At 40.2% G+C, this 17,530-nt stretch overlaps 1 protein-coding gene across 3 annotated transcripts in view; it reads right to left on the bottom strand.

Moving 5' to 3' along the window:
* Ae2 (anion exchange protein Ae2) overlaps window positions 1–17,530 on the bottom strand; it is a 130,972-nt gene that overhangs the window by 60,578 nt on the left and 52,864 nt on the right. For all 3 annotated transcript variants that reach the window (XM_074101310.1, XM_074101302.1, XM_074101317.1), the window contains exons 2-4: window positions 6,218–6,347; window positions 2,657–2,733; window positions 548–675 (exon numbers count right to left, since the gene is read on the bottom strand). In XM_074101310.1, coding sequence (XP_073957411.1) covers window positions 548–675; window positions 2,657–2,733; window positions 6,218–6,314 — 302 coding nt within the window. In that variant the 5' untranslated portion in view covers window positions 6,315–6,347. The remainder of the gene's footprint in view (window positions 1–547; window positions 676–2,656; window positions 2,734–6,217; window positions 6,348–17,530) is intronic.

Raw genomic sequence — 17,530 nt, 5'->3', positions numbered from 1 at the left:
TACTAGGGCTTGTTAACGTTACCAAATTCACACTATAAGTAACGTTAAATAACGGTAAAAATCATAAAAATACCTAGTACCGGTATTAAAATTTAACGTTAATTGATAACTTAACATTATTTAACGTTACCTAATTACCGTTATTTTTACCGGTAAATTTACTTTACATTGTAGGGCTTGTTAACGTTACCCAATTCACATTATTATAACGATACCGAAGTAACACTATCGGTAATTTTTGCTATGCTATCGAGTGTTGCCAATTTAGCGCGTGCATACTCGCTCGATAAATGAGGATAATCTGCCATTTAACGTTACCCAAGCTTACCGGTAAATAGTTATATAAATACCGTTAAAATGATTTAACGATACTTTTGAACGTTAATTTAATGAATAGCTGATAACGTTACCATTTTTTATACCGGTAAAAATTTGTATAAGTAACGGTAAATCGTTTAACGTTAATTATCATTTAACGTTAAATCGGTTTGACAGTTTGTAACGTTACCACTTTTTAACAGTGTTTAAAGTCCTGGCCGGTACTCACGCGGTGCGCTGGTCGCGTCGCTCCTCGCTCGCGTCGTCGAGGTCCACGTCGCGCGGCTGCTGCCCATCGAACTGCACGTGCCGGTCGCTGTCGTCGCGGGGGCTCGTCGACGCCGTGCCCGACGACGTCTGGGGGGGGGGGGCAAGGTAACATCACTCATCATGTCAGCCCAAGGATGTCCACTGTTAGACATAAACCTCCCCACCAAGATAATACACTATAAGTCATTTTTAAGACATGCTTCTTTCCAGAATTATTGAACATTCTTAAAATCCTTTATCACAATAATTTGTGCTTTATAAAGTACATTCACGGAGAACGGATGGCCGTTGGGGCCGAAAACTTCTCGAGTGGAGGCCGCGGATCGGCAAGCGCAGCGTAGGACGTCCACCAACAAGATGGACGGATGACCTGGTTAAAGCCGCAGGTTTACGGTGGATGCAGGCCGCTGCCAACCGAAGCAACTGGAGGTCTGTGGGGGAGGCCTATGTCCAACAGTGGACGCCCTACGGCTGAGATGATGATGATGATGATGATGAAAGTACATTCCGCCGTTATTGTTAGTTTCAATTTGTTTTTATAAAGTAAGCGAGGCTCGCGAGGATTATTTGAATAATTAAAAACTACCTGCGTATTCACTATTGAAGTGAATTAAGCAGATTCTCACGGAACATAAGAGTTGATGGAATTTCGTAGCCGCCTACGAACTTTGACGAGCTACGCGTCGTAGCTGAAGCCCGCTACGAGAAACCCGCAAAGCTACAAGTAATCTCAGCAAGCACACGATATTTCATACAAGGTGTTAAATAACTGAAAACCTGGAAGTAGTTTGTTTAGAATCGAGAGGATCAATTAAGTACACTGTACTTTAAAACTAAGTTGCTTTTTCTTTTGAAATCCCTCATTTACAGGGCACATGTCTTAGCGAGGTTGCATATTATTTAGATAATTTTAATCAAAAAATCAAATGTAAATAATTTATTTTCGGATAACTGAGTAGATCCAAGTATTGTTAGTGTATACAATATTCTTATGAGACTATGGTAGTAAGCAGATAAGATGTATTATTATAACATTAAATCAAATTACATTAATGTCCATGACATTCATATACACTGCCTAATTAATTAACTTCTGTTTAATTTCAAATTAAACTGACTATCTATTGCAAACCAAATAAATTCAAATTAATTAAGTCAAAGTCAAATTTAATTACATTATAAATTACATAATAATATTAATAACAAAACGTTTATTTAATACTGGCCGTTTTCCTGGCAATTTTTTTTCTTCATAAAACGGTGAAGCGGTGAAGTAGACTTAATACTGATTTAGCAAAACATACGCATATTTTTCAAAATAATGCTTGCATTAAACTAACTTAAAAAAAGGCAGTTCAGGTGTCCCAAGGTCTTCAGTAATAAATAGCACCTTGTATTTATCTCTATAACCGTTCTGAGTTTGAGTTTGTACACTTGTGAACAAAAATCTGATCAAAAATATCTGAACACGCTTCTTCGCCGTTAACAACAGAGTCGTGTTCAGAAATTTTCGATCAAATTTTTGCTCACAACTTTATGAACTCGACTGTACTATATCGGTCTGAGAAACCGTTTGACTGTACAGTAGGAGGAGTAAGTATATTTCTATTTTTGCTTGGCAGTTGCGTGCGGCGGCGACGTCTCCGTCTTAATAATAACATGATCGATACGAAACATTACAATGCCTGAGCTTCTTTTTACTTAGCTGGAAACAACTGAATTTTAATTAATAAATTAACTTTAATCATACCTACTCGTATTCTTATCGTTCATATTCATATTATTCATAATTATTCATATTCATTTTATTCATATTCATACTTGTTTTTAAACTTTTAAACTAGGCAGTTGCACGTAAGTAATTAAAAAACCACAAACGGGACTTACCACTCTAAAAACACGATTAATATTTACCTCAACGTTTCGACCACATTACAGCGGCCTCCAAAACATAGCATACAAAATACATACAATACATAGGGTTGCATACTAAATAGGGAAGAACCTTTGCCCAGTAGGACATATAACGGTCTACAGTGTGTAGACTACTTAAAAAAAAACCACGGACCTGTCTTGGTGACTCTGTGGTGGTATTATGAGGGTCGGAGGTGGTGAGGTCCGAGCTGCTGGACGCCAGAGGGTAGTCTGTGGACAACGGGAACAGAACATCTTAACATCAACCTCTAAAGGCCTGCGCTAGCTGCCGCGGTTTGCGCGGAGCGGGTGGAAATATAGTATGAGCAGCACTAACTGCGCGCGTCGCGTGCATAAGATTTTACCTGCACCAGCCCGCAGCATAGCATAGACCTTTTAAATAATAGAGCACACAGACACTACAAAAATCCTACCATCAGCTGTACCGTTCGATTGGTATGATTTATCGTAAATTCTTACACCACATCTTCACTTCAGTTTCGACCGCAACGCAATAACAATTTATAGTCTTAACTCATCCGTTTTAATTTATAAAAGAAAGATTTATTTGGTTCCATCAGTACCACCACTGCACCGTATAGAAAAAAAGACTAAAACTAACAATAAAAACTAACAGCCTTATTCATAAAAAACCCTAATTGAGGTTTGATCGGTCTCTTGCTTAGCAGACTGATTAAGGCACTTGTCCCACCGCCGACGATGAGCGAGAAGCGAGTAGAGCGAGCACCTAGAAACGAGTGGGCGAGCAGCGAGAAGCGAGTGTAGTTTTGTCGCTCGGCTGTAAGCGAGTGTTCGCGTGCGACGGGCGATTACTCGCTCCACTCGACTCACTCGTGCGGGGCGGTCGCCAAGCTGACATCGCTGAGCGAGTATCTATAGCTCAGCGAGTTTTATAGCTCTAGTCGCTGCGACAAAAGATGTAAGAGCGAGTTCTCGCCGACAGTGTGAACAGCCAGCGATCAACTATTAATATATGTGTCTCTTTTACTCACACAGGATCTTATATCTTTTGTTCGTTTCTTGAGCGAGAAAATAGTCGATAGCCAATCGTTTCCTCGCTGGCGGTGAGACAAGTGCCTAAGATTGTTAGACGGTTGTCAAGAAGTATGATTAATAAACGCTTGCTAGCAGTCTGCTAGTTGTTGAGCTGCTGATAGACGGATTAGACGCGTTATGTTGGCCATCTTGACAAATCAAAGACAAAAAATGGTCTCATCGATAATTTAAAAAAAAGAATTGACAGCAGTGATGGCAAATTAGCAGGTTAAAAAATAAAAAGCGAGATGTTTGTTTTCCCGCCATTTCCGATCCGCATGTTTATGTTGTACCTAAGTGCAAAAAGCCGTAATTATGTTAATCATCCTAGTTTTTTTTTCATTTTTATTGTTAGTAAAGTAGCAGTAATAAATACCTAATTTAGAGGATTTTTAATCTTCCCGTAACTCTCCCTTCACTAAAAATATTATCTTCGGTACGGTTTTTTGCTCGTCAAAGTCAGCTGTTCAAACTTGTTTTGCTTAGCAGGGAGATAAAGGAGGGTCTACGGTCCTCTAACTTTAGCAGAGCCTTGATCGACTGATTAGCGCTAACAGACGTTTATGAATCATGTTTATTAGCATCGGGCCTTCAAGAACCCTTCAAGGAGGCTCTAACCTTTTATGAATAAGGCTGTTAGTTACGTGGTGACCCGATAGGACACCAAAAAGCCCTCCACTCAGCAAGTGTTGCCACACGTAATGTATAGCAACGCTGGTTCTGTAGAGAGCACACTTTATAAGGCACTTGTCTCACCGCCAGCGAGGAAACGATTGGCTATCGACTATTTTCTCGCTCAAGAAACGAACAAAAGATATAAGATCCTGTGTGAGTAAAAGAGACACATATATTAATAGTTGATCGCTGGCTGTTCACACTGTCGGCGAGAACTCGCTCTTACATCTTTTGTCGCAGCGACAAGAGCTATAAAACTCGCTGAGCTATAGATACTCGCTCAGCGATGTCAGCTTAGCGGCCGCCCCGCACGAGCGAGTCGAGTGGAGCGAGTAATCGCCCGTCGCACGCGAACACTCGCGTACAGCCGAGCGACAAAACTATACTCGCTTCTCGCTGCTCGCCCACTCGTTTCTAGTTACTCGTTCTACTCGCTTCTCGCTCATCGTCGGCGGTGGGACAAGTGCCTAATACATACGAGTCCTTTGCCCCAGTCGAAAGACGGATACAGTTTTGAAAAATCGTACAAAATCGTACAGTTTTCTTACATACGATACGATAAATTACTGGTCGAACGGTGCAGTCTGATCGTTAGATTTTTTCGTTTAGGGGCATACAGGTCCAAATGTCAGAAAGTCCAGGTGTCACATTGTCCATGGTCAAAAAGTCCGAAGGTTATAATGCCTTAATGTCGGATAGTCCATATGTCCGAGAGTCCAGGTGTCACATTGTCCATTGTCAAAAAGTTCGAAGGTTATAATGCCTTAATGTTGGATAGTCCATATGTCCGAGAGTCCAGGTGTCACATTGTCCATTGTCAAAAAGTTCGAAGGTTATAATGCCCTAATGTCGGATAGTCCATATGTCCGAGAGTCCAGGGGTCTCACTCATTTTAATTTGGTTTTGTTTACACCTATTGCAATCGAATTGTTTTCGACTCGATCGCCTTTACTGTCAAGTCAATAAGAGCTGCCACCACGTAGACAATACGATAACAATATGGAAAGAGACAATGTAGAATGAGGCCCCAGTCCATCTGCATGACTGGATCAGCTGGTCAATTCTTGTCGACTCGACATGACATGTACGAAGCATCATAGATGCATCTGGATCTTACTGAGGATAGGTCTCAGGGTGTTAGATAACAGACTGGAAATAATGCAGATGAGCAATCTAGCTCTCTAATCTATTTCAGTTATATTTATCATTTAGTTGTGTTAGTCATATTTTTATACAATGAGACATTATGGGATTCAGGCCTTCAGAACTAGGACGTTTAATCCTTCGGACTTTTTGACCATGGACTTTTTGACGCTAGGACTTTCAGACACTAGGACGTTTAATCCTTCGGACTTTTTGACCATGAACTTTTTGACGCTAGGACTTTTAGACACTAGGACGTTTCATCCTTCGGACTTTTTGACCATGGACAATGTGACACCTGGACTTTCTGACATTTGGACATGTATGCCCCTAAACGGATTTTTTTTGTAACATCTGTAGGCCCTATAATAGCCTATAGATACTAATATTATAGAAGATTGAGTATGGTATGAGTATGAGTATAACTGTCAGTGTGAGTTAATATTATGCGCCGCAAGAAACTTGACAGAACAATGTCTTTTAAGAGTAACTGTATTTAATGAAATAAATCCGGGTAACTCGCGTCTTAAATCGAGTTTAGCTCAACGTTTTTTCAGTGAGTTATCCGGGTTGATTTCATTAAATATAAGTGAGTTTTACGGTAGTTTCATGTTTAAAGAGGAACTGTTAAGTCAATACGCCCCTAAGTAAGCGATTCCGCAGTATAACAACCGACCTATTAGGAATAGTATGTATGAGTATGAATATTAGCATGAATATGAATACAAACACGAATGTGAATACGAACGCAAACACGAACGCGAATGCAAATACGAATGCGAAGGCGAATTCAAATGAGTATAAGTATGAGTATGAATATGAGTATGAGTGGGGCACTCGCCTCTGGGCGGCGGCGCGGCGCTGTCGCGGCGCGGCTCGCTGCGCAGGCGCGCCGCGTCCAGCGGCTGCGCGCCCTCCCCCCACACCACGCGGTCCATCTCCTCGTCCAAGTTAACCTCCTCGCCCTCCGCCTGCACAAACAAGAATTGAAGTTAAAGTCAAATAGTAGATTGTACAACAAGAGCATCAAACGATCCATTTCACCCAAGTATGGCGAGGGTGGATAGACACTTCGAGGGGAAAATGGGTTTAATGCTCGAGTTTTACACTCTGCTTTTCACTTCGATGGCGAGGAAACGAAATAGCAACAGTGGAAACAATTGTTCTCTTACAATGTACATTTTATTTTTCATGTATTAGTATTTAATTTAAAGGACCCCATTGTACCTCCATAGTAAAATTGTTTGGTCGAGGAGTGAGCGCAGGAGCGCAATGGCTCTTGTGCCCAAGCACCGGACTGCAGCATTCCGCGGAAGTTTTAAGTTTGCGGCGTCCAAGTGCTGGAATGATATTCCTCCCCTATCCAAGGAGCGTGTAGTGGGTATACCTTCAAGCGCAAGCTGAAGGATTACTTGTTGACGCTCCAAAAATCCTTTCCCTATCCAGCACTTTGACATGCCAACCACATTGATATGCCGGCCTGATGTTTTTAAACAATCCATTTTTTCTTCTTTCTTTTAATTATTGTTCGTTGTAATTTATTTATTTCTTGGTTTGTTATAGTTATTATTATTATTTTTTCTCTTAAGTTTATTTGTGTATGTATAGATAAGTGGTTTATTTATTTATTATATTTGTGTATCGTTCCGTGAGTCACAGACGGTTCTGGCAGAAAATCAGCGCTGCAGGCGTTTAACGCTTCAGCATAATGCTGAGTCAGCGACCGTTTCACTTTCGCGGGGACACACAACATTGTGTATATTGTATTTAATGTTTTCATGTGTTTTTCTGTAATTTTTTATTTTATTTGTGTTAATTTTGCTGTATATGTGTGTCAGTGAATAAATGTCTTCTTTCTTTCTTTCTTTCTTTCTAATTATATTTTTTTAGTTTTATTGGTTTATTTTGATTGATTTGATTGATTTTTAATTTTATATAAATTAAAAATTATGAATATATATATATATATACACTTCTTTGTTTGTGGCTGTTGACACCTCATTACCTTGGTCTTAGGCGAAAATTTTATTTTATGCACTAGTGCATAAAAAGTCATTTTATGTCGCCTAGATCCAGCATAAACACGAACTTTACAAGCATGAGAAGTGAAAATATCTTTATTCAATTTAGGCTATAACAAGCACTTATGAATGTCAAAACAAAATCTACCACCGGTTCGGAAAAACCTCTGTTGAGAAGAATCCGCCAAGAAACTCAACGACGTATATATTTTTTTAAATGTAGTTATTTTTACTTCTGCTCCTAAACTTTGTATTCATACTGAATGTAGGCTCATAAACCTCATCAGGGTGTAGACCACTTTTCTGTACTGTGGTGTAGACAGTTCTGCTGTGAAACTGCAGCCGGGTTTTCTAGTCAGTTAAATAGAATCACATTAATTTTTCCGACTGCGCACGCCTCCATTTCCTATCCGTCATATAAAATTTAAAAACTAAAAACCAGTAAGCAAAATCTAGAACGTAGTATCCTTGACCTAAAGGTGACCCAATCCCAAAAAAAACATGTCGCCCGCTTTGTCCATGCATTAATAAATAAATAAATATCACGGGACAATTCACACCAATTGACCTAGTCCCAAAGTAAGCTTAGCAAAGCTTGTGTTATGGGTACTAAGCAACGGATAAATATAATTGTATAGATAGATACATACTTAAATACATACTCGTATTAAACACCCAAGACCCGAGAACAAACATTCGTTTTTTCATACAAATATCTGCCCCGACACGGGAATCGAACCCGGGACCTCAAGCTTCGTAGTCAGGTTCTCTAACCACTAGGCCATCCAGTCCTCTATGCATTAACACTATAATAAAAGTTTCAGCCTGTTCCAGTTACTACAGGTGCATCGTGTTCTTGACATGTCAAGAATACCTGAATAAAAGTCTGATCAATACAGCAAAGATTAATAAATTGTTTGGGTCATGGGAAGTTACAAATATTGAAAGTATCTGATACACATTTGACTCTTTGTTGGGAGTCACACACATACACACACACACACACACACACACACAAACATCACGCCTGTATTCCGCTGTATTAGGCAGAGCACACGAAACGTTACCGCTTCGGAGCCACTTTTAGCAATATTAGGTTGAAAGTTTGACAAAAAAACGGTACAATTGTGACAGGTTGCTAGCCTATCGCCTACGGTATACCTTAACCTATATATTTTGTCGCCTCTTACGACATCCACGGAAAAAATGGAGTAACCATCAGATATATCGGAGTGGGCAAAGTGTTCAAATATTTAGGAGCAGCATTAACATTTAAATAATTTTGTTACACTAGATAGGTTTATAATTTCAGGATATGCAATTCGTCATAAATCATTCAGTGCTCAAGTGCAAAAGTCATTCAATGCTCTAAAGGTCCAATATAACAACACCTTCAGGATGCTGTTGCGGCTGCCCCCGTTCCGGCATGTTTGCGGAGGCGCGTACTGATAGTTTTGGAGCCGTGATACGCAAACGAATATCATCAGCCATGGATAGGATGAGGGGCAGCAGTAACAGCCTTCTATGTGCAATATCGGAGGATGTATCTTGTCCGATATTGCACCATTGGACCAAAACACATGTTGTCAAAAATGCCTGGTGACAAACTTTTAGAAATGTATTTCTTTTTGACGTCAAGTCTGATCTGTAATTGTAATTTTAAAGTTTTATGTATTTGACATTTCATATTAATTTTTAATTTTTAATTTAATTTTAAACATGTCTAACTTAGTTTTTAAGTGTGTATGTACAGTCACCAGCACCAATATCTGACACAACAAGCGTGCATAAATATCTGATACGACTCTATTCCTAGGGCCGGAAGGACGTGTCAGATATTTTTGCACGCTCCGCTGTGGCAGATATTAATGCTGGTGACTGTACTAACAAATGAATGGATCTATGTTGTCTGATAAATAAATAAATTATTATTATTATTATAAATATAAGAGCAATGGCTGAAATTAGTTTGTCCAGAATCAAGAGTAGAATCAATTATACTACACTGTACCCTTTTTCTCAGGAGCGTGTTGAGTTATCAAGCTTAAATTCATATCATATACTCAAGTCTACTGTATCTTGGAGCTGTGAAAAAACCAAACTTCTAAGCCAACGCAATCAAAAGATCACACAGCCGTTTATGCTGCAAATTTTCGACACTCGCAAGGGAATCAAAACCTACAGGGTACTTCCCGTGAACACAGAATCTTGCAATTTGGTACGAAGCAACGTCTAGGAAAAATTGCGAAAAGCGTAAATTTTTAGTTATAGCATTTTCATCAGTTTAATTTATTGTTTTATTGTTCTAAAAACAGCGAAGCGCAATCTTCAAGCACAAATGACTAGTGTAGAGTTAGAAATTAAGTAGAATTACCGACTTAGCAAAACATACGAAAATAAATGCATATAAACTAATTTAAAACAAAATGTACTATTGGGGTATCCGAGGTTTTCATTTATAAACACCTTATATAAAACCTTATATAACCAGCTATTTCGGCTTAACACTAAGCCGATTGGCCTTGTTACAGACAGCGACCGCGCAGTCGCTAAAACTCTGTTACTATCACAGAACATAGGGTAGGGTAACCTATATTGAACCGGCGCTTAGATTGGGCCGCTTCTGTATTTCCACCAAATTGCACAATTTATTTACACTGGCAACAAAAAGTGAAGCGATGACAGCGCCACAAACAGTGTTTGTTGCCAGTGTAAATAAATTGTGCAATTTGGTGGAAATACAGAAGCAGTCCAATCTAAGCGCCGGTTCAATGTAGGTTACTCTCCCTTATAGCCTGCGTTTCCACCTGAGTTTTTTTTTATTCTACTGGATGGCAAACGAGCAAGTGGGTCTCCTGATGGTAAGAGATCACCACCGCCCATAAATATCTGCAATACCCCTGGTGTTGCCAACCTAGAGGCCTAAAATGGGATACCTCAAGTGCCAATAATATCACCGGCTGTCTTACTCTCCACGCCGAAACACAGTGCATGCACTGCTGCTTCACGGCAGGATTAGCGAGCAAGATGGTACATTAGAATCGGTCCAGCCATTTTTGAAATATCGAACTATGTAATGTCAATGTCATCTTGAAATTCGAAAATCGAACTTCGTACGTATCGTCTATCTCACTCTCGTAGTTACATAAGCGTCAACGGGACGGCAAAATACGAAGTTCGAATTTAGCACTTCGTAGTATAGGGGCCTGGTTGTTGACCCCGCTACGAGCTACGAGCGGAGTGCTACGGCGTAGCACGTAGCGGCCGGCTACAAAAAGCTAGAGAGCCTCCAGGCAAAGGGCAGAAGACGGGCCAAAACTCAAAAATTCTAAATTTACCAGTTTAATACATCAGTGAAATTAAGCCTTAAAAAGGTAGAGGCGATTTAGCTACCACATGCATAGACTTAGAAATTCAACCTTATTTTGTTAGTTATAAGTTACAATATACATTGTAATTATTGAAAACACTACTAGCTTTAAAAACAACCTTTGTCAGGTATGTATTCGATAGCTGTTTTTGATTCTGGGGCCTTATTAAGGGTTAAAATCATTTTAGAAAGAAAGAAAAGTTTATTTTGGCTCCAAAAAGTATCACCTAAAACTAAGACTAGAACTAGCACTAAAACTATGTTACTAGGTGACACGGCAGGATACCAAAAAGGGTCTCCACTCAGCATGTGTTGCCGCACATTATGTGCAGTAACGCTGGTTTTCTGTGGAGCCCAAATTTATTCAGTAAATAGGCCGCAATGGGCACTTTTACACGTCTTTTTTTTAAACTACCACCGCTTTCGTAAAGACCATCATTGCCAAGAAGAATGCGCCGCAAGAAACGTGGCAGAAAGTCATTTTTCAAAATAAAATAATTACAAATAAAATACTTTAAAACTACAGTATAAAATTAAAGAAAAAAATACATGAAAAGAACAATAATAGTACAGGGATGTATGGAATGGGGTCCCTTATTTACAAAAACTAAAACTAAACAGAAAGATGCCCCTAATGTTAGAAATGCGAAAGCCTATAAGTTATTCTGTTTGTTCGTTTGTTACCCTTTCAAACATAAACCACTGAACCGGTTGAAATTAAATTCGGTATACAGATAGTTTGAGTCCCGGGGAAGGACATAGGATAGGATATTTTTTATCCCGGAAAATTGCATAGTTCCCGCGGGATAGCGATTAACAAATTCGACGCGGACGGAGTCGCGGGCAACAGCCAGTGCTAGTATTGATATAAAAAATAGCCATCTGGACATTTGGAATACTTAGCACATAATATAATAATCATCATGGACGGACTGCCGCACCAACGCATCCATACTCCAGGAGCTTGGCATCACTCAGCGTCTATCGACCATAGTACAGTCGCGCATACTGCAGTACTTTGGACATGTCTCCAGGCGGGATGGCGACTCCATAGAGCGGCTAGTCGTGCAGGGAAAGGTGGAGGGAACCAGGTCGCGCGGCAGATCACCTATGCGCTGGACTGATCAAGTGAAGGCCGCTGTAGGAAACGGCGTATCTGACTGTGCCAGACAGTCTGCCAACAGAAGGGTATGGCGGGAGATCGTACGGAGAGCTGTGTCCGCCTCTACCACCGACGCGGACGCCTCAATGTGACCACGACCGCTCTGCCAAGAGCGACACGACAAAGAAGAAGAAGAAGAAGAAAAATATAATAATATTCCAAATGCCCAGCTATAATCCGTTTAGCCGTTTCAGAGTGAAGGAGTAACAAACATAGACAAACACATTTGTTGCTATCCGAAAGTAGTTTTAAAAAGTTTTTTCACTTCTCAGGCTCCGTCAAGCGCGCCACGCATGGCAACACTGGCGTTTCGTAAGTGCTATAATGCCAATCCTTAATAAACCACACATAGTAATGACCATACAAGGACCATACTCATAATTCTACATATACTTATTTATTTTAATCTTACCAATTACCACCATAAAACGCTAAATACTCATTGATCTGACCGAGGCGGTATTGTCTAACGCGCACGTTCGCAATTGTATTCGATATCTCTTTTACGCCGCTGAGTATACTAAGCCACGACTTTTTTTAGTGAAGTCATTAAGGCATTGGAATTTTATAGAGGCTTCCACTTAGCCGCTCATATTTTCTTCATTACTCGTGTAACCGAAACATTGAGTACCCATGACTGGAATTGCCTTTATCTTACATCATTTATTTATTTATTTATTCATTCGTTGCAGCCATGGTATTATGAGATGGCAAATAAATATTACAGTGCTACATGGACCCTGCTAGGGCAAAGCAACAACTTAGACTGAACTTACTCTAGGATTGATGCATTCAGCGGGCAATACTTTTATATTTCTTATTGGGTAGATTTCTGAGTTTTTTTTTAGTCCGTAGTGGTAAGCGTATACGTAGCACACACACACGCACACACTCACAAACATCACGCCTCTATTCCCAAATGGGGTAGGCAGAGCACACGAAACGTTACCGCTTCGAAGCCACTTTTAGCAATTTTAGGTTTTAAGTTTGACAGACACGGTGCAATAGTGACAGGTTGCTAGCCTGTCGCCTACGGTATACCTTAACCTATAACCTCAGTCGCCTCTTAAGACGTCCACAGAAGAAATGGAGAGGTGCAATTCTAACCCATCCATTGCCATTTTTAGGGTTCCGGAGCCAAAATGGCAAAAACGGAACCTATAGTTTCGCCATGTGTCTGTCTGTCTGTCTGTCCGTCCGCGGCTTTGCTCAGGGACTATCAATGCTAGAAAGCTGTAATTTTGCACGAATATGTATGTAAAGTATGCCGACAAAATGATACAATAATTTAAAAAAAAAAATTAGACGTAAAGTGGGGATGATTTTTTTTCTCATCCAAACTTTTAGTGTGGGGTATCGTTGGATAGTTCACCCGTTGGGTAGTTAACCCCCCCCCCCTCTAAAATCAGCCGGTGGGTGGAAAAATTTGAAAAAACCAGAATGGTAGTAAGTATATCAAACTTTCAAGGAAAACTATAACGGCTAAATTTGCTTGAGAATTATTAGTAGTTTAAGAGTAAATAGCAGCCTAAGGTATAAAATATACCTAAACTTGGAAGATTCCGTACTTATACGAAATCCTTAGAAAAATATTGCTTATTTTTTTCGTAATGACTACGGAACCCTATTTTGGGCGCGTCCGACACGCTCTTGGCCGGTTTTTTTTACTTTTTATTCTTTTGATGACTTACTACACATTCCTAAAGAATACTGTATATGTTACCCGAAACCCAATAAAATTACCAATTTGGTAATCTGTCGAAACAAAAGATTTATGAGATTTTGAATTTTATGTTTCATTGTTGGGCACTTGACTATACTCTGCTTTTAATACAAAAGAGAATTCACTGCCACTTTACCCACGGGCGGTGCGGCCACTGCCTATCGTATTGAGAAAATCCAAGTTGCTTGTTGCCGTCTCCGGTTGCAAGTACTCTGTGCATCGAACCGTAGCCGACAACATAATATCGGTTCGACAGTTAAGCCTCCAGAAGGTCTCGTCCAGGGTTAAGGCTTAACTATTTGTGAATGTATAGGGCAAGACGTTGGCTCAGTTAAAAATTTCGCACCAACTATCCCCTTTGATGGTTAGCAATCTCGACCGCTTTAAGCGGAACCTTTTCCCACGCACGACAAAACAATGGAACCAGCTTCCTGGAACTGAATTCCCGGAGCGAATCTTTGAAAACGAGCCTATCACTCTGAAAGGGCCGACTACGCACCAGTGGTACCCGTCGTGTTGCGGGTGTCCGTTGGCGGCGGTGATTGCTTCCCATCAGGTAACCCGCGTACTCGTTTTCCTCAAAAATATATATTTTGTACCGAATGAGTAGAAGCAGAGCCGAGAGATGACAAGACAAGCTAAGCGCTTTTCAGCTCGATTGGTGCTTGCCCAGGATAAGGGAGAGTGGCGGAGGAAACAGAGACCTTTGCCCAACTGTGGGATTTAACAGGCTACATACAAAATCGTACCACCACGGTCGACAACATTAGTATTTGACATTTATTTATTTATTTATTTACCAATAAAAATTTACAGCATTACAGTAGAATGCGCTGTAAAATCCAAATTATACAAAAAAAAACACAAAAAAGACATTAAAAACAAAAAAAATCTTGTTTGCCCGAAATACACTTAGCATAGCAAGTATTGAATAAACTTTATTAGCAGAATTAGTTCGCATAAGATATACTTATTGGCGTAAAATTAATTTTGCATAACGAAACTATCGCACTATATTCCCAAAAAAACTTCATATAACTTTAACACTTTAAAAAAATCCTTACACTATATAATTAATTATCTTAATTATTGATGACTTAGGTCATTGCAGTTATTTTGGAGAAATTAACTGCACCTGTTGAATGTTCCCTTAAAATTCTCCTTTCAGAATGAGAGAGCTCAGCGTCCCTGTGCGGAATGGGGACTACACACACACATCATTGAATCACTTCGCAGGTGTGCAGGTTTCCTCACGACGTCATGCTTCACCGTAAAGCTCGTGGTAAATTTCAAATGTAATTTCGCACATGAATTTCAAAAACTCAAAAATATGAGCCTAGATACGAACCCACGATCTTCTGACTACGGCCAAGGCCACTAGTATAATTAAGTAACCCTCAAACAAAGTATATACATTTCGGTTTTGGCCGAAAGTGACACACATACCGATTTTCGATATCGGTTTCGAATTCGGTTGCAATATACTAAGTTCCATGACTTTCAGTTTTCACCCACACTTCAGTTTATTTGCACGCACATATGCGTCCGCGACACCTGAACGAGTCATGAATGAACACACAATGCGTCAAAATGAACATGTCCCGCATCCCTATACTTACTATGTTATTTTAACTAACTCCGAAAAAAATACAGTGGAACGCCGCAGGCACCGGCTTGCCTCGGTGTCCGCTCAGAGACTGAGGTAAGGTTGCAGCAGGGCGGAACTAGCGACGGCACCAACGAGCCGGCAGGATGGGCGGGACCAAGCGCCGGGAGTGGGAGGGGCCTACGCGCATACAAGGAAGTGCGTACATACGTTTCGGTAAAAAAGTGGGAGTGAATACAGGACACTCCCGTTGGATTCGAGTGCGTGCATTTTCTCGCAGCTTCGTCTGCATGGAATTTGTAGTAAAAAGCGGCTGTATATTAAAATTTGTTCTAACGATCTCTCAAGCGAGGGTCGTGGGTTCATATACGAGCTGGTACCTCTAAGTTTTTCGAAATTGCGCGAAAGGCAACTAAATTTGAAATTTAGCGTACGGTGTAGGAAAACATTGCGTGTAAACTTATTCCCGATCCGTATTGAGGCCGCGTGGGAACTACAACCCAATCCCAAACCCAATTTGACGAGAGGATGGCCAAGTGGTTAGATAACCTGACTATAGTCTGTCAAAAAAGAGAAGAAATTTAAAAGTGGCAACACTGTAGTGTCATCCCTTTCAAACCCTGTCAAACCAAAAAGGGAGGACACTACAGTGTTGGCACTTTTTAATTTCTTCTCTTTTTTGACAGACTATTATTATCCGAAGCTTGGGGTCCCGGATTCGATTCCCGGCCGGGGCAGACATTTGTATGAATAATACGAATGTTTGTTCTCGAGTCTTGGATGTTTAATATGTATTTAAGTATGATGTATTTATCTATATAAGTATGTTTATCCGTTGCCTAGTATCCATAGTACAAGCTTTGATTAGTTTGGGACTAGGTCAATGAGGGCTATCGTTTTTTGTCTTTCTAGATGGCGCCAATGTTGCGTGAGGTTTTTTAAGTATGGCTTTCAAAGTCTGTTTACGGGCGTGAAAACAAAGTTTTGATTAAAACCATATTTAATGCACCTTAAAACCGTACCATTAAAATATCGAGCAACCAGTCTTGCGTAGTCCCGTTTTGTTCGGAAAAAAAGGGAGGATAAAAGTTTTCGAAGCCGTGGTGGCCTAGTGGTTCTCAAGCAGGTCAGTTCAAGTCAGGTCGTGGGTTCAAACCCCGGCTCGCACCTCTGAGTTTTTCGAAATTCATGTGCGGAGTTACATTTGAAATTTACCACGAGCTTTGCGGTGAAGGAAAACATCGTGAGGAAACCTGCACAAACCTGCGAAGCAATTCAATGGTGTGTGTGAAGTTCCCAATCCGCACTGAGCCCGCGTGGGAACTATGGCCCAAGCCCTCTTGTTCTGAGAGGAGGCCTGTGCCCAGCAGTGGGACGTATATAGGCTGGGATGATGAAAAGTTTTCGAAAGACAAAACTGTCTCAAAACACAAACATTCATTGCCCCTTATCGCATAATTGCCATAATTAATTTCAGGTAATGCAAAATATTCACAAAAATATACATACAATTTTTTTATATATTTTTATATAATATATAACGCTTATTTTCGAGTTATAGCCTGAGCAAAGCTCGGACGCCCAGGTACTTTTGTTTTAACGTTGCAAACAAAAAGTAATAAATTTACTGATATCCGTTCATTTCGCAACTAACGTTTCGCAACCTGATTCATTTCGCAACTTTTCACTTCGCAATCTCTAAAACTGTAAATATTTCAGGATTTATTTCAGGACCATCGTGTAGAACCCTTTAGGTTAGGTTAGTTTTATAAAAATCCTGAAATATTTACAGTTTCAGAAATATTCAACAGTTGCGAAATGAAAAGTTGCGAAATGAATCAGTTTGCCAAACGTTAGTTGCGCAACATTACTGAGTACATTAGTGAGTACAGTGTGGAGGTTTCACTTAAAAATCTATTATAAATAACTGAGGGTGTAGGTTTTACCCTCCTCAAGTCTCCCGAATCAACCAGCATTGAAACAACCAACAATAATGGTGAACAATAGTAAAAATTAAACTTTTCACCTCTCATGCTCGTAAAGTTCATATTTATGCTGGATCTAGGTGACATAATAGTACATTACTGCAGAGGCCATGAAGTAGGGGATTGATGGACAAGTTCGGGGTAGACGGCCGAGTCGTAGACGAGGCCGGATAAAACGAGTCCAGCAATCCCTGTTCTGGCCGAGGTTTGTATAGTGCTTTTCTCAAACAATGTGAGGAAATATTTCATTCATCCATCCATCCATCCATCCGTCCGTCCGTCCTTCC

The sequence above is a fragment of the Choristoneura fumiferana genome, chromosome Z (assembly GCF_025370935.1).
Source record: "Choristoneura fumiferana chromosome Z, NRCan_CFum_1, whole genome shotgun sequence".
NCBI classification, from domain to species: domain Eukaryota; kingdom Metazoa; phylum Arthropoda; class Insecta; order Lepidoptera; family Tortricidae; genus Choristoneura; species Choristoneura fumiferana.
This window is presented reverse-complemented; position numbering and strand designations above follow the sequence as displayed.